General features: G+C 35.0%; 1 protein-coding gene across 1 annotated transcript; it reads right to left on the bottom strand.

Annotated features, from left to right (window-relative positions):
- Positions 1 to 947: 947 nt before the first annotated feature.
- Positions 948 to 4,662, bottom strand: LOC114733472 (zinc finger BED domain-containing protein RICESLEEPER 2-like). The gene is made up of 2 exons (XM_028920938.1): positions 2,499 to 4,662; positions 948 to 1,027 (listed from the first exon to the last, which is right to left on the bottom strand). Exons 1-2 carry the CDS (start codon positions 4,660 to 4,662, stop codon positions 948 to 950), a joined length of 2,244 nt encoding a protein of 747 aa, XP_028776771.1.
- Between the last annotated feature and the right edge of the window lie 22,146 nt (positions 4,663 to 26,808).

Below are 26,808 nucleotides of genomic sequence, written 5' to 3'. Positions count from 1 at the left end.
CTTATTTGACATCAGCAAAAAGTTTAAAGGACATGGCTCCCGTGTGAGGGGTAATCTCTCCCCCTATATTATTCTCGTCTCTTAGTGCATGCAAACCATGTAATGCATCAATGTTCAGAAATATAAGAGAGAGGGTTTAGAAATGCTCATTTGAATTCGGAAAGTTGATAAATTGATCCATCAAGTCCATTGCCAGGCATAATGCTCATTCGTATTGGCATTGGTGATTATGCTTAGAAGGTTGATGCCAATAATCTTTCTATCTTCAATCACTTTCTCTTTTCTCCATATCCTGATTGCGCATTAAATTATCAATCCTCAAATTTGATAATTTATCCTTATAGTCCAGTGAGGAGTTTCTTTCATAGCATAAATTCTCCTGTTATGAATTCAACAACTTCTTCCAAGGAGAATAGTTAGTACAATCACATATCAAATGTATACATAATCCTTTCTATAAATTGTTTTCGAATTGGATCATGAAAGGAAAATGTGAAAGCAACTCATCATCAAAACTAATCAATTGACAGTGAATGCAGATGAATATACTATTTTGACAAAGGAGATGAGCTTTTAATAGGGCTGTTCACGGGACGGGACGAGACCGGGACGGGTCCGTCCCGATGAATAGTAACGGGACAAGAAATTTGTCTCGTGTCCCGTCTCTTCTCGATATTGTCCCGGTCCCGACCGGGACGGGACGGGACCGGGACGTCCCGGTACCATTTTTTTTTTTTGGAAAAACGCTGTGGGCTTCTGAGAAATATTGTGGGCCTTTTAAAAAAATGCTGTTAGCCTTCTAAAAATGCTGTGTGGGCCTCTTAAAAATGCTGTGGGCCTTTTAATAGGAGGTTTTAAATGATCTGGGCCTTCAATAGGAGATATATTTTTCATATATAAACAATTTTACAATCTAAATAATAACATACAGCTTTATATATTTTTTTTCACCAGCAAATCAACCGACCCCTATTCCCTTCCCTGTCATCATCTTCAAGGTGCTGGTCATTGGTCAAAACAGAACCAACTAACAAGTAACAAGCCAGAAAATAACAAATAAAACCAAATCCATTGACTAGAAAATGGTTTCAAACCGTAAAGAAACATTACAAACAGTCCAAATGTCTAATGAGGCAATAAGTCCAATAGTCCATCACCAAATGACAACACTACATCATCAAAAACACTCATCCAGAAAATAAGCCAGAAAATAACAGAACCAAAACCATCCAGCAGCACACAATCCATCATTTACGGGTTATTTGGTTGTTCCTCTTCATGTAACAAATTTGAGGCAGCTGATTCTTCTACAAATGAAGACAGAGAAAAGAAAAATTGTTAATATGAAGTTGATAAATCAGATAGAAAAGGAATTTTAAAACTGTCCGTAACATATAACATGTGTGTGCATGTGTAGAGAGAGATGAAATGTTGATCATCATTAATTCATTATAGTCTTATAATATTCACACTTGCAGAGCCACAAAGCACACAAAGCACACAGAAGCATATGAATCAAGCATGAAGGTAACGAGTATGTTGTTCTAATACAGCCAGAACAGTTCATTAATATAGCATATTCTGATGATGCATGCTTTGAAACTCTCTCTCTCTCTCTCTCTCTATACGAAGTTACTTCGTGACATCTAAGAAAGGTGCTTGTGGTTTGAATGCAAAATATCCAATGAAAGCATAAACAAAAATAAGGAAAATGACTCCCAAGAGATTAAAGGGAAGGAGGGCCACATATTGCTCCATCAGAGTCAGAGCTACAGTGGAAGGCAATTTTGAATATAATTGGTTCTATTAATTATCAATAAGTTCAACCAATGAAGTTGCACTAAAAATCAGCACACATACATAGTTCTTAATTCTCATAATACGTTAACGAATGAAACATAAATACCATTCAATATAAAATATATGATATAAAATCAATAAAAAGATTTGCTAAGAATAAATTACTCAAATCTGATATTTAGTTTTTCCCAAACAAATAGGACATAGTAGCTCGGAAGTCTTGAATAGAGTAAGCTCAATTTTAATGTAGATAAAAATAGACAAGTGATTAAAATTAAAGAAATAAATGATAGATAAAAATACCCCCTCAATTATTCAGAGATCTCCCAATTTGGGGTTGGTTTGAGAATAATATTAAATCACGTCAATCTAACTCATCCTACTATTAATATATTTTATCAAGATGATGTTGTAAATATTATGTATGCTACCGCCAACAGATGAGTTCAACAAATACGTGAAATTCATGCCATGGTAACCTTTTTTTCTACAATATAATTGTCACAGAGCCAATTGTTGCGGCCTTTGATATAATTGTCACAGAGCCAAATGCCAATAGCCAAAGGGCGTAATCATATTAATATTAATACACGAAAATACTAATAATCAAACTAAATCTATTATCAAAATGAGAGAATTATATCAAATGTTAAAAAATTTTTGGCTTCAATCAAACACTACTAAAAGATAGATATTACCTTGTGCTGCAATCTCAGTTTCATTGAAGTCATCAATGTCTAGTCCTTTCAGCTTCACTGTTGATGGAGATAGCCAATTTTGTGTACAAATTAATGCCTCAACCATTTTTGAGGATAAAGAACTCCTGAAGTCATCGATCACACGACCCCCCGTGCTAAATGCAGATTCTGAAGACACGGTAGACACGGGCATGGGTAAAACATCACGTGCAATCATTGAAAGGACTTTGTACTTCATAGCATTAAGGTTCCACCAGGCCAAAATATCAAAGTCAAGCTCATGTGCTTCAACTAACTCAGATTGCAAATACTTCTCCACCTCTGCATACTTGTCTGATTGAGTCTCAGTCTCAAATCGGGCAACAAACCTCCGAGCTGATCGCTTAGGATGCACAGAAGTTATAATTGAGCCTGATTGTTCTGAAGCACAGGTAGATGCACTAGTAGTTTCACTTACAGCTGGTCTATTCCTTTGCCTTTGAATTTGCATATGAAACTGAGATGTGTCAAGCCCACTCGAATAACAATCATACAACTGATACAAGACAGTTGAGACTATTTTTGACATGTGTTCACGTTGTGCTTGGCTTTGAAACATCTCCTCAACAGCAAAGGTGAGATATTTCATTTTATACCTTGGGTCAAGTACCACTGCTATCACCAAAAGAGGGTTAAGAGTTTGCAAGTCACCCCAATACTTATCATACTTAATCTTCATCCTCATAGCCATCTCACATAGCAAAGAATTAGGATCCTCTGCATGTTCATTTAGAATGGTAAACACATCAACTATATTTTGGAAGCATATATTTGAGGTGATAGTGGTTGATCCAGAAAATTGCAATGTGATGTCATGGAACTCTTGCAAGAAGCTACAGAAGACTTTAGCTTGTCTCAAATCAAATGCATCAGGAGGACCAATTAAATTCTTCTCCAAGAAGTGGTTTGTGTAATCCCTATCTTCTTTTGCCATTCTTTCAAAAACACTGCTAAATTTAATAGCATTTTCCAGCATCATGTAGGTTGAATTCCACCTTATTAGGCAATCCATGCTTAATAGACTCTTCGAATCAATTTTCATTTTTTCCACTAGATCCTTAAACTTACGAAACCTTGCAGGTGAGGATCTTACATATTTAATAGCATTCCGAATGGCTTCAATACACTTATGCATCTCCTTCACACCATCAGAAACAATAAGATTAAGAATATGTGCACAACAACGCAAGTGCAAGAACTCCCCATCACATACTAGACCATTCCAATGTTTCAACACATCTCTCAAAGTTGATATTGCAATGTCATTTGAAGAAGCATTATCCACTGTTATAGTAAACAACTTATCAATGCCCCAGAATAACAAGCATCTCTCAATCTCTGCTGCAATAGTATCACCTTTATGGTTTTCAACCACGCAAAAATTCAAGATTCGCCTTTGGTAAGCCCAACGATCATCAATCCAGTGAGCAATTAGACACGTATAGTTGGTATTCTGATTGGAAGTCCATGTATCAGTGGTAAGAGAAACACGAGCATTTAAAGCTTTAAAATACCTTTTCAACCTTCTTGCTTCTTCATAATACAGCTTTAAACAATCCCTATTTACTGTTGCTCTTGAGGGAATTTGAAAGCGAGGTTCTAGTGTCTTTAATAGCTCTTTAAAACCTTCACCCTCCACTATTCGAAAAGGCAGTTCTCCCAATATTAAAAATTTGACTAGAGCTCTCCTACACAAGTCTTGACTAAAGACATGATGAGTCAAACTTTTACCACCAGCCCCTATTGAGAACATGGATTGCTTCAACTTGTTAGCCCTATGGGGATTTCTAGGACACCTCTGTAAATGTTTAACAAGTCCACCTGTCTCATGTGTGGTAGGATGGCAAGCAATTGTTGTTGGGCAATACTTGCACTTTGCCCTTGGTTCTCCATTTTTCCACTGCTCTGGAGGCAACTTCTCAAAATGTAACCAAGCTAAAGATTTTTTTCTCTTTCTTGATCCATCAACATTTGATTCATCCCCCTTATCTTCACCTTGTGATGTAGTGATTTGATCTACATTATCTGCTTGTCCTGAACCTCTTTCAGCAGTTTGTGACTGTGTTTCAGTGTTTTCTTCAGTTGTTTGAGTGTTTCCTTCAGTAGTGTTTGTGACAGAGTTCATCTTTGTTCACAAAGAGAAGTTCTTCAAAATGATCATAAAGGTTCAATTAGCTTTCAAGAATTTATTGTAAAATTTTCGTACAGTTTTAATAGCATCATCTAGAAATCAAACACTGAATCTACAATTATATATATTAATATTACTACTTCACAGACCATCAACCGAATGATACATACAAATTATTAAACAATTCAACAACCAGAAAAATTCAGAGAACCAGCGAATGAGGCAAATTAAATCGGTGGGTTTTACTCATTTCACAAAAGATTTTCTTTTCTCTATGTCGTTTGTGAAGAATATCAGACAAATCTCAATCAGCCAAAGTCCATATTCATACGAAGAAAGCAGAAATCTCGTGCTAGATATTAAGATGAAATCAACAAGCATGGATGAAAACTCACGAGTATGAGAAACAGAGAAAGCAGAAATCGAATGGTTGGAGACAAGATGAGGCCAGTCTGCAATCTACCCGACGCCGACGATGGACTGGCGGCTGGAGAGAAGCTGCTAAGGTTGCGACTTCAATGGACTAGGGACTGTGACTCTATGAGTGAAGAGCTGAAGCCGAGATGAGAGAGGCAGAGTAAGTATAGCCAAGTAGCCGACGGCCTCTTTCGCACTTCGCAGATCAGACAATAGCCGAGAGCGGAGACTGAGACTCTGAGAGGCAACTGCCGACTGGTGAGAGTGCGAGACACCGGACACGGTTCATTGCTCCATCGGCCGTCGCTGTCTGAAATCCGAAGGGAACGAAAGTGAAGGCGGAGACCGGAGAGACCGAGAGAGTCAGAGAGGCAGAGATGGTCGGGTTAGATACTCAGAAATCAGAATGACAGAATCTCAGATGGTTTGGGCCTTTGGGGGGGCTTAGGGCTTCCTCGGTTCCGCCTTCCGGTTCATTTTTTTTTTAAAACTTTTTAACATATAATATATAAATATAATATAAGATGTTTAAAAAATATATATATTGGGACGGGACCGGGACGGGACGACCCCGTCCCGTGTCCCGTCCCGTCCCGGTCCTATTTCTGTCCCGTCCCAGTTTGTCTCGTTCCAAAAAATTTCGGGACGGATCCGTCCCGTTCCAATAAGACCGGAACCGGGACGGGTTGACCGGGACGAGTCAAGTATGAACACCCCTAGCTTTTAAGATATAAGACACATGTGAATGTGAAGTTCCCCGTTAATCAGAAAATTGATAGGGTGGAGACTAAGGATGATTGAATAAGAATAGTTGAAACACAATGCATAATTATAGATCACGTTAAAGCAATTGATCGAATATGTTATGAATAATTTTTGTAGTGAGAGGTCATACCTGTCTAAGTTGATCGATCATGTGATCGATTAATCAATGTTCGATTAATAGATTGATAAACCTTACCCATTTGACTGATTGACCGAATAGTCTCTTTCTGCTGTTGATCGATAAATTATTTGATAATTGAGTTATTGATCAGGTTATCCATAATTCTGCTCCCCATCATTTCTAGTCAATTCCATATATCCTGTTGATCGATGAGTTGATCGATAAATTGGATTTATCGATAAGGTGATCGATAAATTGAGTCTTCTACGAGACATGATTATCGATGCTTTTATCGATCAATCCCTACTCTGTTGACCTCTGTTTTTCAACATCAAAACAGAGCTTTCCTGCAAAACAAATTTCTATCCTCTTCGATGCTTAAGTTAGTTTTCTAATCATCAAAACATTAAATCTAAATACTCAAAATAAAGAAGTAATGTAGAATTTCTTACAGCCCATTGGGATTTACCATTCCCAATTCTCTTCTAAAGTATTTGGACTTTTGCAGGTCGAGAGGCTTTGTGAAAATGTTAGCTATTTGATATTCGGTAGGAATGAGTTCTACTTTTACATCTTTCTTTTGAACATGGTCCCGAATGAAGTGATGTCGAACATTAATATGCTTGGTTCGGGTATGATGAACTGGATTCTTAAACAGGTTGATTGTGCTTGTGTTGTCACACAGGATTGGGATTTCCTTCAACTTGATTCCCAAATCTTGTAATTATTGTTTTAACCATAAAATCTGAGCACAATAGCTGGTAGTGGCAATGTATTCTGATTCTGTAGAAGATATGGCCACAGTGTTTTGTTTCTCACTAGACCACGAACAAGACAGCCTCCTAGGAATTGGCATTGTCCACTGGTGCTTTTTCTGTCTGTTTTGTATCCTCCGTGATCAGCATCTGAGTATCCCATTAGATATTCTACTCCTTTCTTTGGATACCATATTCCCAGGTTTGGTGTTCCAACAAGATATCTGAGGATTCTCTTAGCGGCTTCTTCATATGATTGCTTGGGAGTTAATTGATTGCTGGCACACATTCCCACACTAAATTGAATGTCTGGTCTGCTTGCCGTGAGGTAGAGTAGTGATCCAATCATCCCTCTATATTTAGTCAAGTTCACATCCTTGCCATTCTCGTCCGCGTCCAATGATATGGTTGAGCTCATAGGTGTATTTGCACTCTTGGCGTGCTTCAGACCATATTTCTTCAGAAGTTCTTTGAGATACTTTGTTCGAGATATGAAGATCCCATTCTTCTTCTGTTTGATTTGCAACCCGAGGAAGAAATTCAATTCTCCCATCATTGACATCTCCATCAATAGAATTTTATCTTATAATTCTTTAGGATGCCTACAACACAAATATTAGTTCTTCGGTACCCAACTTCTCTTGGGTCCACACCATGTTAGCTATAATGACTCTCATGCTCTTATATGGATTAAACCATATGATTTCTGAGCAAGGAAGGTATCAAAAGATTTTATAACTAAAAGATCATCAATCATAAATTCTTTTGAAATCAGATTTGATCAGATCAACTCTATGAAAAACTAAGAGCTTGCGTGAAAACAGGTTAGCCATGAATGATCATGAATTTGAAAACGATGATTTATTCAAATCATAAGCGTTATGTAAAAATATGCACATGAAGCTAGAAGATAAATAATGCTTCCTTTGAAATAAGGTTTTTAACGCACTTGTTTAAAATATGAATGTTGAAAACAAAGTTTTTTAAAAAAACTTGTTAAAAGTAAATACTTTTGTTTTAAAAAAAATGTGGAAGTCAACAAATTGAGGGAAAATATCATATAGCTTCAATTTATAAGATTAGATCGGATAACATGTCAAACAACAATATTAACACGTTAGAGAGTTTTTCTGAGAGTAAAAGTCATATGGATAAGATGTTAGCCGAAAGGCTTTTCACAATGGAGGTTCAAAGACTTTGCTCACACTCAAATACTGGATTTTTGAATAATGAAGTACATTAACTCTTTAGTCCAAATGACTAGTAGGTTAAATAGATTCTAGAGGCTATATAAGTCATTCCATTGAAATGTTTAATCGCATAATCATGCTTGGAATAACTCAGTCAATAATGATAAACACATCAAGCATAAGAATTTGACGTATTGGAATCTTTCCGTAAAGATAGACTTGAAACTCATATGGATGGTTAACTTGTTAGATTGAAGGTCTAACTTGTTCAAAAATAGGATTTAGGAGTTCAAGTATAGGATAGCACATTAAGATCAGGAATTAACACGTTAGAGATGGAGAAAACTCTATTAGAAGGATTTGAAGCATTTCTGACTTTTAGCACTCAAAATATTAACTTCCAATTTTGAAAATCATTTGAATGCAAAACAAAAATGAATATCTTTCAAATCATTTGAATGCAAAACAAAAATGAATATCTTTCAAATCATTTGTATGCACTTTCACAATGAGTTTTAAAAAAAAATTTGGATTGTGCATTTGAAAATACCAACACATAGAAAACTATGCACAATTCTATTTTCGGTCCATTTAGCAATCAGAAAATAATTTAAAGACTATAAAAGATTGATTGCTAATGGAATGCAACAAGGAACAAGCATTCATTACCCAAATATGAATTTCATATCAGCACAGTAAAAGGTAAAGATTAGATATCACCATATTTCCTCTTGTCCTTGTGGCAGCTTGCTTGATTTTGATGGATTAGTGTTGATTTTTCTTCTTTCCACATTCAGTGCCAAAATCCATATCAGATAAGCTTTCTCAAGATTTGTTCATCAATTCCTTTGTGGTCACAATCTTGAGGAAAGGCTTGCTCCCTTCTTCCTTAGGTACTTGGAGGATTGCTTTTGCATACCCAATGCATCTTTCTGTGAAGTTGAGACTTCTGATTCCTCGCTTTGGGTGCTTGCAATGTTCTCTCATAAAATGTAGACTCAATGAGTCTTCTACTTAATGCTTGAGAGATCCTCCTTTTCTTGTTCTCCTCAAGATAATCAAATTTTACACTGTGGTAGTCCATCCTTGAGGTGCAACGTACTCCTTTGGCTTGTATCCATTGCTTCTTATAATTGAACTTTGTAATTCCAGCAATGGGTGCTCTAAGAGTTCTCTTATTGATCATGTGAGTAACTCTCTTAGGCACTTTCTTCTTCTTTGAGCCAATATGTCCGTTCTTAGAAATATCCTGTAAAATTGAAATACTAGAAGAACATTTTGGTACCCATTTTGCTTCGGGTCCTTGACTGTTAGCATTGGACCTTACTTGTCCTCTAGGAACCCAAACAAATTTATTTCTCATATTAGGATTTCTTCAAAAATAGCATATTTGAGAAATGTGACCTAATTTACCACAATAATTGCAAATAACAGAATGATATCCATGAGATTTTATGCAAATATTGCATTGGTCAAAAGAATGCAATTTTAAATGATTTCTCTTTGTAATTTCTTTCTTCCCAGTAAATTTTCCAGCATGTTTAAAAACATTTTTACTTTTAAAAACAGAATCAATGACTGGTTGATCAATAGTTTTATGCAAACTTTCAAAATCATTTTCCACAAGTAATGTACGAGAAGAATTAGGACCATTTACCTTAAGTGCATCTTGAGCTCCAAATAATGATTCATCATATTCATCCATATTGAGCTCTTCTTAATGCTCATCTTCCTCTTGTTCTTCTTTGTTGACAGACTTATGGAAGTATTGTGTGATTTCACCTTCTTCGATCTCGACTTCCATTTGTTCACTGAGAGTGGATGATTGTGTATCCCCTTTTTGATCGGTCTCAAGTGAACTGCCTTCACATTTAGTTTCAACACAAGTGTTAGAAGTATAACAAGAGTCAAGAGTATCTAAAATATTCTTGGCAGTAGAGCAAGATCTGATTTTCTCATAATCAGTTTCAGTTAAAGCACTATACAGAATTTTCATTGCTTGAATGTTCAAAGAAAACATTTTCTTTTCTTTTTCGGTCCAATCCTTTCTTCGTTTAAAAACAAAATCATTTGTAAAAACATATCTCATATCAAAATCAATAGTTTTCAAAAATCGTATCATACGAGCTTTCCAATACCAAAAATCAATATCTTTGAGAAATGGTGGAATTGTATAATCAAAACCTTCAAAATCAGCCATGATCTTGGTACTTGAGATCGTTAGATCCTTTAAACAAGTGATCTGCTCTGATACCAAATGTAAGAATGGCTGAACACCTAAGAGGGGGGTGAATTGGGTGTTAGTTAAAATTAAAAACCTTTTCGCAATGTAATGAAATTCATGAGAAATTCTGAGTATAAAATCAATGAATCGACATAAGTATAATCACAGTAGTAAAATGGTTTAGCTGGAAATATAAAAAGGTAAGGGAAGAGAAGATGCAAACTGTGATTTATCCTGGTTCGGTTCTCACTGACCTACGTCCAGTCCCCAGGCTCCTCCTGAGATTTTCAATCGACTATCTCCCTCAAGTTTAACACGGGTACTTGAGAACCACTACAATCCTTAGACTAACCAGTCTAATTCAACAACAACCTCACACTGAGGTAAAAACTCCCCCTTACACACCGTAAGGATACGATCTAATAATGATAAGGAAGATTGAATATTTCTTCTCTCAAAGAAGTGATAGATGAATCTTAAGCACGTTTTGGAAACTCTCCTCTCTATCTTATGAATACATAAGTTTTAGAGTATGAAGTACAGAGACAAGGAGTTTTCTCTCGGAGCTCTAAATGAGAATATATTGATTCGGCATTTTAGCATTTGATGTTGTAAGCTCAGACTCTTCTTATTCTTCTTGTTTTGAATGCTCTTCTATTTATAGATGATATTGGGTACTTGACCGTTGAGCACTTTCTTCCCATTTGGCTTGAAGAATATGACCGTTGAAACTAGCCGTTGAAAGCTTCTGACAAAAGTCGATTCTTCACATCATAAATTCGTTGTGGCTCTTTACCTGAAATAATCTTCCTCGGATCAAGTGATAAGTATCTGATAATCTTTGCAACAATAAGTTGGAAAACATGGAATCAATCATCAGATGTTCAGAAAGTAAGATGAACTTACTTAATCGATGCCTTAATCGATAATCCTTTGATCGATTATGTTATCGATTAATTACATGAAGAAAAGATATAGCAAATAGATGCGATTTATCGAATAGATTATGCATCATATGATGATCGAACAAATGATCGATAAATGATGAAGCATGAATACAGTGACCCAAAAATGATTTATTCAAGAATAAACCTTTTCAAGTTACATTTGCCTTCGTATCCTTTTAATAGAGAGTTATGTGTAAAAAGAAGGCTGAGAAAAGCTTAAAGATAAAACGATAAAAGATTTCGAAATCATCGTGAAATACTGTTATGAAATGAACTTGTACAATGATCGAACAAGTGATCGAATACTTGTTGATCGATCAGGTTATCGATAAACAAGGTGTTATAGAAACAGATATTAAACCAATAATAATCGAACACATTATCGATAAATGGATTATGGATAACCTTATCGATAAACAATAAGCAAAAGTATATTCAGTGAAAATACAGGCTATGTAGGTTAATCGAATAGGTGATCGATTAAGTAATGATCGATCAAGTGATCGATAAAGAAGTTTAATCCTGTATAGTCAAAGAACTGAGTTATCGATCACGTTATATGTAAAACAAGGCAAACATGAAGTGCTGTGATCGATCATATTATCGATAATGTGATTATCGATCTGGTGATCGAAGAACCATGATTTAAAAACAATGTACTGATTATCGATCATGTGATCGATAATTTGCTGATCGATCAGGTGATCGATAAGCTACCGAAATCAATACTTGCACGTAGAGATATGAAGCAATGTTTGATCATATTATCGATAAATGACTGATCGATAAGGTGATCGATAAATGGAGACTAAAGCAAAACATAGAATGAGTAGAACGCATTACCATTTATCTGTCTTCTCATCGATAATCTATTTATCGATCATGTTATCGATAAATGCCTATTTATCCATAACGTTAACCTTGTTTATCGATCAAGTGATCGATAAATACCTTTATCCATATCATTATCCGAAAACCATTTATCCAACATGTTACTGATAAAACCTTAATAATATGTATGAAGATAAAAGAGAAGAATTGAGGAGATAGTACCAGTAACTCGATGAGTATGTAGTCGCTTGATCAGGCTCGAGTAACATATGATAATGGCTTTTCATTTCTTCATCTCTTCTAGAGCTTTTACTCAATAACATCTTTGAGTAACATGTTGTTTAAGAGTTTAATCAATCTATGTAGAACTTCTGGTTTTTACCTCAATAATTTCGAATTCTGATTCAAGCAAAACGAAGGTCAACTTTGAGTGATCATAAATATTCCAATTCAGCTCCAAATTTTGCAAATGACCTATCCCCAGAAAGCTCTTTGAGTCTACTTTCTAATGCAACAAGAATTACCTCAAAATTAGTTGTGGTTGCAAAGTTATCTTCATCACAATGACTAAAGGTCGGAATGAAGGCGTTAATCCTTACTGCAATTTTTCGAACAACGTATCTCCCTCATATGAAACTCTTTGAAGGTGAATTTGGTGTCCATGAACCGTGTTCTGAGTCTAGTTTCATAATAATCAAGTTTCACCTCAAACGGATTTGTGATTTGAGAGATATTGAAGAAATACCAAACCTATGTCATAGCTGAAGGAAGAACAGAGCATAACAGAGGATGTATTTTATCGATAACTTGATCGATAAATGGATGATCGATCAAGTGATCAATAATTGCCCATGAAAATCATCTCTGAAGCTTATTTTCCATGTTTATATAAAGGGTGACTCAATATATGATGGTATAACTTCCCGGTTGTATATTTTAGCTTCCGACTGAGCCATTCAAACTTCTGATTGAGTATAGCAACATTTAACATCAAATCTATGAACTTGAATCTTGATATTTTCATTTGATCTTGCAAGTTCTTCTTTTCTCAATCTCTCTTCTTCTTCTTTCTCTTGATCATTCTCCATAACTCAAAATGCAACATAATAACTCATTTCTTTTCTTGAGGAAACTACGCAAGATATTAAATATGATCACAAGATATTAAATATGAGATAAATAATTTATGTAAACTTTTTGCTCTATTATTTGACATCATCAAAACTAATCATATCTACCATCGGGATGTTTGGAGCAATAGTGATCCCACATCACGCATGGCCATAGCAACTGCCTTCAACTGGTCAAGCTGCAATTGGAACTTACGATCACGCTCTTCCATCCTGGCCTCCATCTCTCGCCTGAGCTCTTCTCGCAACTCGTCTGAGGATGAGGAACCCGGTCGCTTCACTCTTGCGCTCGCTTGAGAGCTCCCTACAGTGTATGAAGGGCCAGCGCCACCTGAGCGAGGCAACCTAGTCGGTGTGGGTCTAAGACCGAGCCCGCTAACTCGGCTAGGATGCTGCGCTCGGCCACGACCCGCTAAAAGTGAGGCGGTAGGATCCAAGGCAAACCCCTGAGACTCACGCAGCTTGGCATTGACCCGAGTCATCTGCGCCTATCAAAATTAATATAAAGATATTAATTAGTATGGAATAATATTTATACTATGATATTATACTAATATTTAATTAATTACTTATCGCCATCTCCTTAACCTCATCCGATGCAGGCCCGTCTCGAGGTCTATATAGAATTGCCCACATCTCGCCATAGGTGGGCGTGTATCCCCGCTCTTGCCGCGTCTTTTCCCTCTGTAAATGAAAGAAATTATTAATTACAAATTAAATACATATACACATTTAACAAATTCTTTTCAAATAATTACAATCTCGTCATAGGTGATAGCAAAGCTCTTGGATCCAACCCTATGACGTATTGTCTGATGCCTGACGCTCCCAGTATTTCTCTAGGAAAGAACCTGAAATAAAATATAAAAAAATTAAAATAAATTAGTCAAATGGGATAAAAAATAAAAAAAATTATAATTAATGCAATATTATCATATCCTCTGGTCAGCCGACATCCTAAAATAAACATAACTTGACCAGTCTCTCTTCGGGACTCCACTAGGTATATCTGCCAGTATCTAGCAATATATTCATTTAACTAATTTCAAAATATTATCAATAAAAATTAATTACAGCAATAACAAATCATAATCAAACAATTAAGTTATTTAAATAAAAATATATTTTCATTCAACTAATTTAAAATTATTATAAACAATAAATTAATGAAATAAATAACAAATTATAATCAAACAATTAACTAGTTTAAATAAAAAATATATATTCATTTAATTAATTTTTAAATATTATAAATAAAAACAAATTACATAAATAACAAATCATAATCAAACAATCAAGTAATTTAAATAAATATATATATATATTCATTCAACTAATTTAAAAATATTATAAGTAATAAATTAATGAAATAAATAACAAATTATTATCAAACAATAAAATCATCTAAATAAAAAATATATATTTATTTAAATAATTTTAAAATATTATCAATAAAAATAAATTACAGCAATAACAAATGATAATCAAACAATTAAGTAATTTAAAAAAAATATATATTCATTTAACTAATTTAAAAATATTATAAACAACAAGTTAACTAAATAAATAAAAAAATTACAATCAAACAATTAAACAATTTAAAAACAAAATATATATTCTTTTATTTAAATTTAAAAAATTATAAATAATAATTTTATATTTTCTTCATCATTTTCCAACCTTACTACTTTTTGTCCTAAGTGATTTTCTTCCAATCCTTCATATAAATGGGGAACATGGTCCACTGCTAACCAAGAAGGCAAATATATACTTGTTATATAGCTGGCTACTTTTCTTGTTCGGTTGGCCTAATTCATTCAACGGCACAACCACTCGTTCGCTAGTCATCATAGACTGTTCTCTGGTTGTCAACCTCCTATAGGACCTGTCCCCTCAAAGTCTGCAAAATTTAATTAACAAATTAATTATATATTAATGAACTAAAACAATTTCTATTAAATTAAATAGTTAACAAATTTAAAGAAGTTAAATAAATACTTACCCTCAAATTCCATTTCAAAACCGGTCTGGTGTCTGGGAGCAGGACACTGCTCAGTATGGGGATTCTCATTCCCTTGAACCTGCTGCTGCTGCTGCTCCTCCTCCTCCTCACCAACATCACCATGGGATTATTCATCCCCCGAAAAATGAGCCTCCTCAGTCTGCTGGATATCATTGTGCTCCATAAAGCTCAGGATATCCTCTTTGTTTAGATCGTAGTCATGAATACTCAGGAACGGCTCACTAGCACCATGACTGCCACCACCACGGTTCTTGCTGGGTCCTGCTCTATCAGGATCGATCGACTCTTTCCCTAGTCGACGACTCATCCTAATAATAGCAAATAGCAATTGAAATTAAAAAATATATTTTACAACTAACAATTATTCAAAATAAATAATTATATCAAATAATAATTATTTCCATTAACTCTAAATAATAATATCAAATAATATTAATTGAAAAACAGATATTCCTATATCTAAATTTTTCGTTAACTCATAAAAAAAATATAACTACTTCTATTAACTCTATAAAAAGTAGCCTCAATTACTATTAACTCTAACTAAATTAAGCTAGTCTATCAAAATTAATATAAGGACTTCCCTATTAAGATTGGCCTACATCAGGGATCCTCTCTGATCCCGTACTTTTTCAACATTATTTTGGATGTTCTAACTGAACCTGTTCAAGAAAGAATCCCTAAGTCCATGCTCTTCGCAGATGATATAGTTCTTATGGCGGAATCAAAAGAAGAGATTAACACTAGTTTAGAGTTATGGAGAAGGACTTTGGAGTCGAAAGGTTTCCGTTTGAGCAGGAACAAAACAGAATATATGCATTGTGATTTTGGAGGGAGGCAAGGTAATAGGGATTTGGAGGTGAGGATGGGAGAGCAAATTATTCCTCAAGTATCAAAGTTTAAATACCTAGGATTCATTATACAGGAGGATGGGGAAATTGATGGAGACATTTCTCATAGAATACAAGCTGGCTGGTTAAAGTGGAGGAAAGCTACCGAAGTTATTTGCGATAAGAAGGTACCTGAAAAACTTAAAGGAAAATTTTATCGGACTGCTATAAGACCAGTTATGATGTATGGTAGTGAATGTTGGGCAATAAAGGGAAAACAAGAGCACAAAGTCAGAGTAGCAGAAATGAGGATGTTGAGATGGATGTGTGGTCATACAAGAAAAGATAGGATTCGAAATGAAAAGATCAGGACAAGAGTCGGTGTGGCACCTATCCAAGAGAAAATGGTTGAAAATCGCTTAAGATGGTTTGGATATGTGCAGAGAAGGCCCTTGGAGGCCCCGGTGAGGAGGGTGGATCAAACAAGATGGAGTCCCATAAAAAGAGGCAGGGGAAGACCGAGAAGAACGCTGAATGAGGTCATTGAACGAGACCTCCTAATCAACAACATATCTAAGGATTAGGTTGTTGACAGAGCACGATGGCGTCGTGTGATTCATGTAGCTGACTCCACCTAGTGGGATAAGGCTTGTTGTTTGTTTGTTTGTTATCAAAATTAATATAAAAATATAATAAAATAAATAAAATAAAGAATAAAAACAAAAATTATTTATAAATAAATTACTATTCTTACCTGAAAATCTGAATCTGCAACTGGATCTGGATATACTTCGTGGAGAGAATTCGGCAGAGCTCCGCTTCAAAATTGGCCAAACAATAAAAATGACGCGGTGGGGGGGTATATATAAGCCGCGATTTTCTAGCGGTTTTACAGGAACTGCTAGAAAATTATAGCGGTTTTAAAGGAACCGCTAAAAAATTCTAGCCGTTTTACCCGCCCCACCCCAGTATGCAGCCACTGTCATAGCTCCTCAGGAAAAATAAAAAATTTCTAGTGGTTCTGCTAAAACTGCTGGAAATTCTGTTCAATTACTAGTGGTTTTTGCAACCGCTAGAAAATGGAACAACGATTTGCATTCTCTAGCGGTTTCATCACCCGAACTGCTAGAAAATAAACACTAGAAGTTTGGCACAAACTTCGCGCCAAAATGCACGAATGTTTCTAGCGGTTTATCGATAACTACTAGAAAGTTCTGGGGCCCACACTGGAGCACTACAAATTTCTTGCGGTTTGAGGTAAAACCGCTAGAAATGTCTTAATTTGTAGTGGTTTTATTTAACCACTAGAAATATTCTGCTGGTAATCCTATTTTTTTTTTATAGTGACACACCGCTACGAGCTAGCTTGTATCCTCACTACGAGCCTGCTTTACAAGCTTTGCCATCAAGTATCCTTTTAGTTTGATAGTTCTCTCGGTTTATGGTTTTTCTATAATAGTCGTTAAGCATTATGAAATACTTCCTCCGGTTCTAATTATAAGAGCTAGTTGACTAATTTGAGAAGATTAAGGAAAGAAGTTAAGTTAGTTACTTGTCATAAATAGGTATTGTCTTTCCTAAAATATCCTTGCTAATTAAGTGTATTGGCTAACACTACCATTGTTAGAAGGACTATCATGGAAAAAATGCATAAATATTAGAGATAAAGTGGATTGAGAGTCTTATATTTAGGACTCAAATAAAAGTCAAACAAGGTCCTATATTAAGGATCGGAGGTAGTATTTGATTATTATATGCATAAACTCATTACACATTACCCACAACCCAATCCGTCAAGCATTTTGTTGTCACAAAATGTCAGAAGGATCATAGTACCATGCTAGCCTTGTAGAGAACAAACTTCTTCCAACTTTGATTGATATCAAATCTTGACTGCAAAACAAACAATTCAACCTGTTAGGGTGATGCATCTTGATTAAACAAGTAAATATCAATTAACTATTGTCTCCGGTCCTAATTATAAGAGCTAGTTAACTAACTTGAGGAGATTAAGAAAATAAGTTAAGTTGGTTAATTGAAATAAATAGATGTTATCTTTTCTAAAATATCTTTACTAATTAATTGTATTAGTTAGAACTACTATTATTAGAAGGATTATTTTTTTGAAAAAAATACATAAATATGAAAGACAAAGTAGATTGAGATATTATATTTAGGACTAAAATGAAAGTCAAACAATGTCTTATATTAAGGATCGGAGATAGTAGTATTTATATACATATTAACAATACAAATTCCCAAATAGCATCATGCAATGCTTGACCTAGCTTCTTCTAATTTTGCATAGTGATGAGCATAATGTTCTTTGCCACCATTTCGACATGATTGATGAACTTATTAGAATTCACTATTTTCCCTTTATCATCCAATGTCACATGAAATCTTGCCCTCTCAACTCATGCTTTGTTAACCTTTTTCATGATATAGAGACTCCTCTTGATTCTTCTCATTCCCGGTTGCATTATTGTTTGGCTAAATTGGATTTTTAATACTAGAGCCACTATTATCCACCACTTATTTACGATGGAACTGTTAAACAAAAATAATTCAAATCATGTGCCCAATCGATCATAACAACTCAAATTCTTCAAAAAAATAAATAATCAGTGTCAACAAATGAATAAGCTTTGCCAAAATTCAATATATACAAGTAAAACAATAGTAGAAGCAAAATAGAAATAAATTATTTCTTGCTTGTGATATAACACAATCCAATATTCAATTCAATAAGCCATTCAATCAATAGAAATGGAGAATGCTAATCATGCCTCTAATGAAAGAGAACAGAGTATGGATGAAGGCAGTTAGGGCACATGAATAAAAATGCGAGTTAGGGCATATGAAGGCAGTTTTCGATGAACCTGGACAGTGCGGTGGTGGCAATGGTGGTAGGTTTCCCTGAAAATGTCTCTTAATGATCGAGAAAGGGATTAAGAGTAATCAGGCTACGAAGTTTGTGGAATTGAAGACGCAAGTGAGGGCACGCAAAGGAAACTCGTCGTCGTTGGGCGGTGGGTTTCACTTGAAAATAACCCAATGACCAGGAAAAGGATTCAAAGTAGTGGGGTTGCAAGGTTTAATTTGTAGGTTCAAATGAAGACAAAGGTCTTTGGTACGAAACATCAAAAAGAAGGAGTAGCGATTGAGATTTAAATTATAAAAAAAAAATATTCAACAGGTGTTTAGCATGAGAAATTACTTATGACATGAAAGTAGACAAACCCATGTATGTGAAAATTGGAAATACCATAAGGGGAGATAATATTCTCTAATCCCACTTCCATAGGTTTAATTAATCCCCATGTAACAAACAATTATTTATGCTAAATATTTTTTAATGATTTTTCTCAATAGTATTCACAGTTTTTATTTTTTATTTTCAATGTTTCATATCAAACAGATCAAAAAGTCTAAATTTAAAATATGAAGAGATGTGAAGTGGTGGGATTTTAAAAAGAAAACACTCGATGGTTGTTTTTATTTACTTACAACAAAACCGGTCAAATAAATGCCTTTTTTTTTTTTAAAAAAAAAAAAGGTACCAAATGAAAATGTTATTTGACGGTTTCTTAGGTAATCATCATCAAGTTCTTGTTTAGGATATTTAAAAGTCGATATATAACGAATTGTCAAGCATTTGTTTTTCATTTTTGCACCTAATCCTTGTTTACGAGATTTAACAGCTGTCATAATGAGCTATTAAGTACTACCTCCGATCTTAATTATAAGGTCCTGTTTGTAAACTATAAATAATGTCTTATAATTAGGATTGGAGGCCATATCTTTTTTTTATTTTGCATGCCTCATCTTTTTTGACTCTTTTCTATATAATCCTCAATTATTAAGCATCAAATGTAAACAAATTTGTAGTAGTGGTGATAAATGCGTGTGCAATGGAGTTTACACATCATATTACTTCTTTATCATGATACATGTTATCATAAAAGCTTTGCCTAATTATGATATTAAACCATGGGTTAGTTTAGTTTTCCACTGTAATTTATCTAATTCATCATGACATTAATTATGGATTAATTTCATAAGAGTAAAGCTTCATCTAATCTAATCATAAGGAAATCACTTTTCTTTTTTGGAGGGGGGGGGTGGGGAAGAAGTCGTTGACATTAATTATGGAGGATTCGATTTACCACCTTTTTTTCAACCAAAAAGGATACGATTTAGTTGGACATTGGTAGCTTGAGCAAAAGCATTAGACATTTAAAATCCGATACGGGGTGGAAGTAAAAGTCTAGAGTTCACATCCTTTTAAATGTACAAAAATTATATTAATTCTTATGTCCTAAATATAAAATCTATTTTGTAGTGTGAAAGTGAATCTTACATTTAAAACGGAGAAAATAATGTAGTTAGTTTTATCTATAAAAATAATTGTATAAGAAATGAAAAACTACTATTCATAAATTTTAAAACTTAATATTTAATTTAATTTTAAACAAGTTCGATTGATCTTGAAATTAAAATAAGAAACTACAATAATTGATGATGGTAAGAATGGTCTCTTTTGCCAACGATCATAGTATTAATCAAGTCCATAAAGCACAAGAATAATACTTAATAACATAACACCAGAATGTGACTCGAATCATCCGCCTTTGTATTCTACAAAGTTTAAGGAATAAGTCATAATATTCATGCTTTTTTAATAATATAAGTTATTACAAGTTTTAATTTATTTAATATTGATATCGATAATTATCCTGAAATAATTGTTAGGGTTAAAACTAACTTTGACAACCACTACAAAAAAATATGTCAATTGTAGCGGTTAGAGTGATACATTTCCAGCGGTTTTAACCGCAACAAATAACATTTGTAGCGGTTAACAAAACCGCTAGAAAAACAGGCGCAAGAAAAAATTTCTAGCAGTTATGGCAACCGCTACACATTATGGTCAACACGCTAGAAAATTTCTAGCGGTTTATAACCGCTAGAAAATATATAAAGGAAAAACATTTCTAGCGGTTATGAAACCGCTAGAAAATGTGCCCGGAATAAAATTTCTAGCGGTTTTATAACCGCTAGAAACATGCTAAACCAAATCAATTTTGCCGGGAAATAAATAATTTCAGTAGTGCGCGCAAATTTCTAACGGTTATAGAACCGCTAGAAATGTTTGGAAAATTCAATTTTCCCGCCAATTAAATTTCTGGAATGGCGGCAAAAAAACTTTCTAGTGGTTTGAACCGCTAGAAATTTTGGCGCAAAATTTAAATTTGACGAAATATTTCTAGCGGTTAGTAACTGCTAGAAATGTTTACCATGCCAGAAAAAAAAAATTTTGGTTTTTCATATAATAATTTTAAAAACCATTAAATAAATTATGTTGAAGAATTTTTGTTAATTTGTATAATTAGTTATATGTTACATTTTATATATTTAAATTTTTTAATACACAATATGTAATTAAATTATGAATGTGTCAAAAGAAGTGAATTTAATTTAATAAGATAATTTAATTGAATATTTAATAAGATAGTTGAATTGAAGATGATATATTTGTAATATTGAACCTATAGTGTTAGGTTGAGGAGTATTTGAATCAGTTGAGGAGGGCATGACAAGTGTGGAAAAGAAAAATCTGAAAGAAAAGGAGAAATAAATATGTTAGTAAATTTTAAATGAAAACAAATAAAAGATACAATGAATTATAAAATAAAATTCACTTACCATACAGTAAGGAGAAAGAAACCACCATATGAGATAGTAAGAAAAAAAGAGAGAATTATGAAGAAGAATAGGAGAGGAAAGAAAAGAGATGGAGTAAATAAATGTAGAGAAGATATGGTATTTATAGAGATCAGCGACACATTTGTAGCGGTTATTTTGTAGCGTTTTTTTGCATTTTGTAGCTGTTATTCATTTTCTAGCGTATATATGACCGCTAGTATTTTGTAGCGGTTTCATTTGTAGCGGTTAATAACCGCTACAAATTAAATTTTTTTTATTTTTAAAAAGCTGAACGAATTTTAATTTATAGATATATATTTGTAGTGGTTAATAACCGCTACAAATTAAATTTTTTTTTATTTTTAAAAAGCCGAACGAATTTTAATTTATAGATATATATTTGTAGCGGTTAATAACCGCTACAAATTTAATTTTTTTATTTTTAAATATGTGAACGAATTTTAATTTATAGATATATTTGTAGCGGTTAATAACCGCTACAAATTTAATTTTTTATTTTTAAATATCTAAAATTTATAGATATGTATTTGTAACGGTTAAACCGCTACAAATTAAATTTTTTTATTTTTAAAAAAACTGTACGAATTTTAATTTATACATATGTATTTATGGACGGAAAATTTTTTTAATAATTTATTTTGGATGCTGCTATTCTCCATCATCATCCGGCCTGAAAGGACACATTTTAAAAAAATTTGTTAAATTTATAATGTATTTGGAAAAAATTAGTAATTAGTAGTTAATTATTTAAATAATTTAAGAAAAGACGTGTACCTGATAATTGGCAAATTATCATCTCCTTGAGGAAAGAAGTCTTCAAAATTCGAGGGTTGGAAGGGTTCACTGTCGTAAATAATGTCACCATCACCCATATCATAAAGATCCCGTGGCTTGAGGTGAACGACCATATTCCAGTCTTTATGTTTCTCGTCCTCGACATAGTAAATTTGGTGTGCCTCAGAAGCAAGGATATATGGCTCATCATCTTCAGATGCCCCCGTATGAATAAGTCTAGAGAAATTAACTGAGGTGATGCCCAAATGGTCAGTAGCGAGTCCCCGTGAAGTTGTCGTATTTGCCCAGGAGCACTTGAACAGTGTCACGGTGAAAAGCTGGTAACTCAACTCAATAATGTCAATTAGCTTTCCATAGTAAGTGACGCCTCCAAAGCGCATATCGCCATCACTACTGCTAGCATAACATCTCGTTCCGAATGTCCCGCAAACTCCAGAGTTTTGTGTGAGCAATCCCTGATCACGTCCAACCGTACAGAACTTGAAGCCGTTGACATTGTACGCGGTAAACCTTCGTGCATGGTCTAACGGACCGAGAGAAAGAGCTTTGAATTCATCTGTGTATGGGCTGTTGTCATTACGTATTCGACGTGTAAACCAACTGGGAAACTCTTTGTGGACTCTTTTATCAATGTCAGCAGAACGCGCACGGCCCCGTAGCTGACGCCTGAGATAACTCCTAAACTCACTATAGTAAAGTGTAATTTGTTAGAAGAGTCAGTAAGAAACAAATATAAAGTGTAAAAGCTAGTGAGCTTATATGATATATATACTTACTGCATGAAGGGTTCAACTTGGCTGCAATTTATCAAAACGTGTCTGTGTGCCTGGAGTTTCTCTGTAGGAGTGAGTCTGAAGAATTCATATCCTCCAACTGGTTTCCCAACAGGAGGAAATAAAGTTGACGTGGAAGGACCAGGAGGAGAATCATCTACGCGACGCGGGCGGTTAAAAGATGTCTCCATGTCATCAAAGTACCTCGAACAGAAAGTTAGGACCTCATCTCCGGAATAACCTTCTGCTATTGACCCCTCAGGCCATGCCTTATTCCTAACATATGATTTTAATTTTCCCAAGTACCTGTAAGTTAAAATTGCATTAATAATTACGAGTAAATGAAAGAACAATGTGAAATTTAAAGAGGCGGGAATAAAAGATAATCTAGTACCTCTCTATAGGGTACATCCATCGATAGTGAACTGGGCCAGCAACCTTTGCTTCTCGAACAAGGTGGACAGTCAAGTGAACCATAACAGTAAAGAATGATGGAGGAAATATCATCTCCAAGTGACAAAGTGTAAGAATAATTTTATTTTGCAGCTGATCAAGCTCTTCGCTACCAAGACCTTCGCACACAACTTCTTGAAAAATGAACATAATTCTACCAAAACCACCGATACATCAGAAGGAAGTGTGTTTTTCAAGGCCAATGGAAGTAACTGTTGCATAAGAACATGAGAGTCATGACTTTTCAACCCAGTAACCTTTCGAGCCTGCAGATCGATACACCTTGAGATGTTGCTAGAATATCCATCTGGTACTTTTATGTTCTTCAACGTCGAGAGGAAGATATCCTTGTTATGCTTTGTCAAGGTGAATTTAGCTGGCTGAAACTTGTCGTTTTCATCAGGCCAAGCCTCTTCACGAATTCCCCAGGCCCGTAAATCTTTTCTAGCTGCGAGATGGTCTTTGGACTTTCCAGCTTCATTGAGCAACGTATATAGCACATTATCGCACACATTTTTTTCAATGTGCATAACATCCAAACTGTGTCGTAGCAAATTAGATTCCCAATAAGGAAGAGTGAAAAATATGCTTCTCTTCCGCCATTGCATAGGTTGCGTATCAGATGTCCCACGAGATCGTCGTCCCAATCGTTCGGGATCCACACTCTTACCAAACTCGACATGAACATCTTCTAACTGCCGCAAAATATCCATACCAGACAAAGTAACAGGAGGATCTCTCTTCTCCTGTTTCCCATCGAAGCGAATCCGTTGCAATCTAAGTCTGTGCTTGGAATCAAGGAACCGTCGATGTCCTATGAAGCACCACTTGCGACTGTGTGGAAGGCGACATGGCACAGAATCAAAATTGCACTCAGGACAGGCCAACCCAGTATGCACATTCCAGCCAGACAAAGTTCCCAAACCGGGAAAATCACTTATTGTCCACATCAAGGCTGCACGGAGATTGAATAGTTGCTTGTCATGTGAGTCATATGCCTCAACACCATTCGTCCATAGGTCGATCAATTCGTGTATCAACGGTTGCAGGTATACGTCAATATCATTTCCTGGTGCTTTCTTGCCAGGAATGATCATGGAAAGCAAAAAGGAGCTCTGCTTCATGCACATCCAAGGTGGTAGATTGTATGGAATTAACACCACCGGCCAGATACTGTAACTTGTGCTCATGTTTCCGAAGGGATTGAAACCATCGGTTGCCAATGCAAGACGTACATTTCTAGGATCATTGGCAAAGTCTGGAAATTTCGCATCAAATGCTTTCCACGCCTCCGAGTCTCGTGGGTGCCTTAACCTACCATCTAGATTTTCCTCAGTCGCGTGCCACCTCATATGCTGAGCCATTTTTGATGACATATACATTCTTTGCAACCGTGGTTTCAAAGGAAAGTATCTAAGAAAATAATATATTAAAAATTTAAAATACCGAATATTTAAATACTAAATATCGACTCAATTTAAAAAATTGATGACATAATCAATTGTTTTAAGAATTTCAAATATCGAATATTTAGAGACGGAACAAGTAACACGCTGTAATAATTTGTACCTGAGAATTTTGGCCGGTTTCTTCTTTTGCTTCTTGCCCTTCCGTACCGACTTATAGCGTGACGTCTTGCATCTCGTACAAATCTCTTTGTTGGCATCATCTCCCCAGTATAGCATACAGTCGTTTGGGCATGCATCTATCTTCTTATAGTTCAAGCCAAGCTTGTTAATAATCTTTTTTGCTTCGTAAAAAGATGGAGGGAATTCAGCTTGGGGGAAAGCATCTCCCAGTAATTCCAGCAACATGGACATCGCCTTGTCAGTCATACCGCACAAGCATTTGATGTGATACAGCCTCACCAAGAATGACAACTTCGAATACTTTGTGCACCCAGAATAAAGAGGCTTGTCAGCTTCGGTCATGAGGTCAAAAAATTCCCGAGCAGTTTCGTTTCTTAGAAACTCCGGTTGAGGTCCCTCTACTTCATCTTCGTTGGGATTCGAGCTTTCGTGAACACCAAAAGCATCACGCACAGCATCATTCACGGCATCGGCTTCATCCACTCGAACTCCCATCCGTGAAACTACTGGAACTGACTCAGCACCCATATCTAGCCGTTCCCCATGTAGTTGCCAAAATACGTACTCTCGCGGAAAAGGCTTAAAGATTAAATGTTCCCTAACAATATCTTTGGGATGCCACTTTTTGAAATTACATTTAGGACAGGGACACTGAATCTTACCATTTACGGCAGCATTGGCGAAAGCAAAATCCAAGAAATAGTTTAGACCAGCCAAGTATTGCGGAGTCGACCGGTGCAAGTTGATCCACGACCTATCCATCACTAATAATGCTCAAATTTCGTGAAAATATGACACAGGAAGCTCAAAGAGAAGTTAAAATGGAATTCAGTTGGAGTGCTTCAGCTTATAAAGGAGGCTGGTGGAACGGTCATTTTTTTGTAGCGGTTACAAAACCGCTACAAATTTGTAGCGGTTTTAACGGAAAGTTTCATTTCCAGCGGTTATTAACCGCTAGAAATTCAAAATATCGGTTACAAACCGATAGAAATTTCTAGCGGTTTAACGGGAATTTTTTCTCCAACGGTTTTGAAATTTCTAGCGGTTAATAAACCGCTAGAAAATTAGGTAAGTTTTCTAGCGGTTTTCTGTAACCGCTAGAAAATTTCACGATGTAATAAAATTCGTTGAATATTATTTTTTTTTAAATATTAAATAGAAATACTGCACAATAAATTAATAACATTACAAAAATAAATATTTATTAATTAATAAATGATTATAGAATTATTTTGATTAATTAACATGTTTAACGTGTTTAATAAATTGTAATGTTGATGTTGTAATAAATAAATAAATATTTCAATATAATTAATACTTGACATAAATAAAATTATAGAAATAAATAAATAAAGTAAACAATAAATATAAAATTTAAATAAATCTAAATAGTATATAACCGTAAAATCAAATTCTAATAAAATCCCATACAATGAAAGCAAGATAATCATGGGTGAGGGGCAGAAGCAGCATCATCGTGATCATCCTCTGCTGGATCCTCCGGCTGGGGGTGGGCAGGCCGCTCAACCTGCTGGGACTGGACTGGCGGATGGGGGGTAGGGGCGGG

The sequence above is a fragment of the Neltuma alba genome, unplaced genomic scaffold (genome assembly GCF_004799145.2).
Source record: "Neltuma alba isolate B1F8T4 unplaced genomic scaffold, ASM479914v2 tig00013001_pilon, whole genome shotgun sequence".
NCBI classification, from domain to species: domain Eukaryota; kingdom Viridiplantae; phylum Streptophyta; class Magnoliopsida; order Fabales; family Fabaceae; genus Neltuma; species Neltuma alba.
Note: the sequence above shows the minus strand (reverse complement) of the source record. Positions and strands in the feature narration are given on the sequence as shown.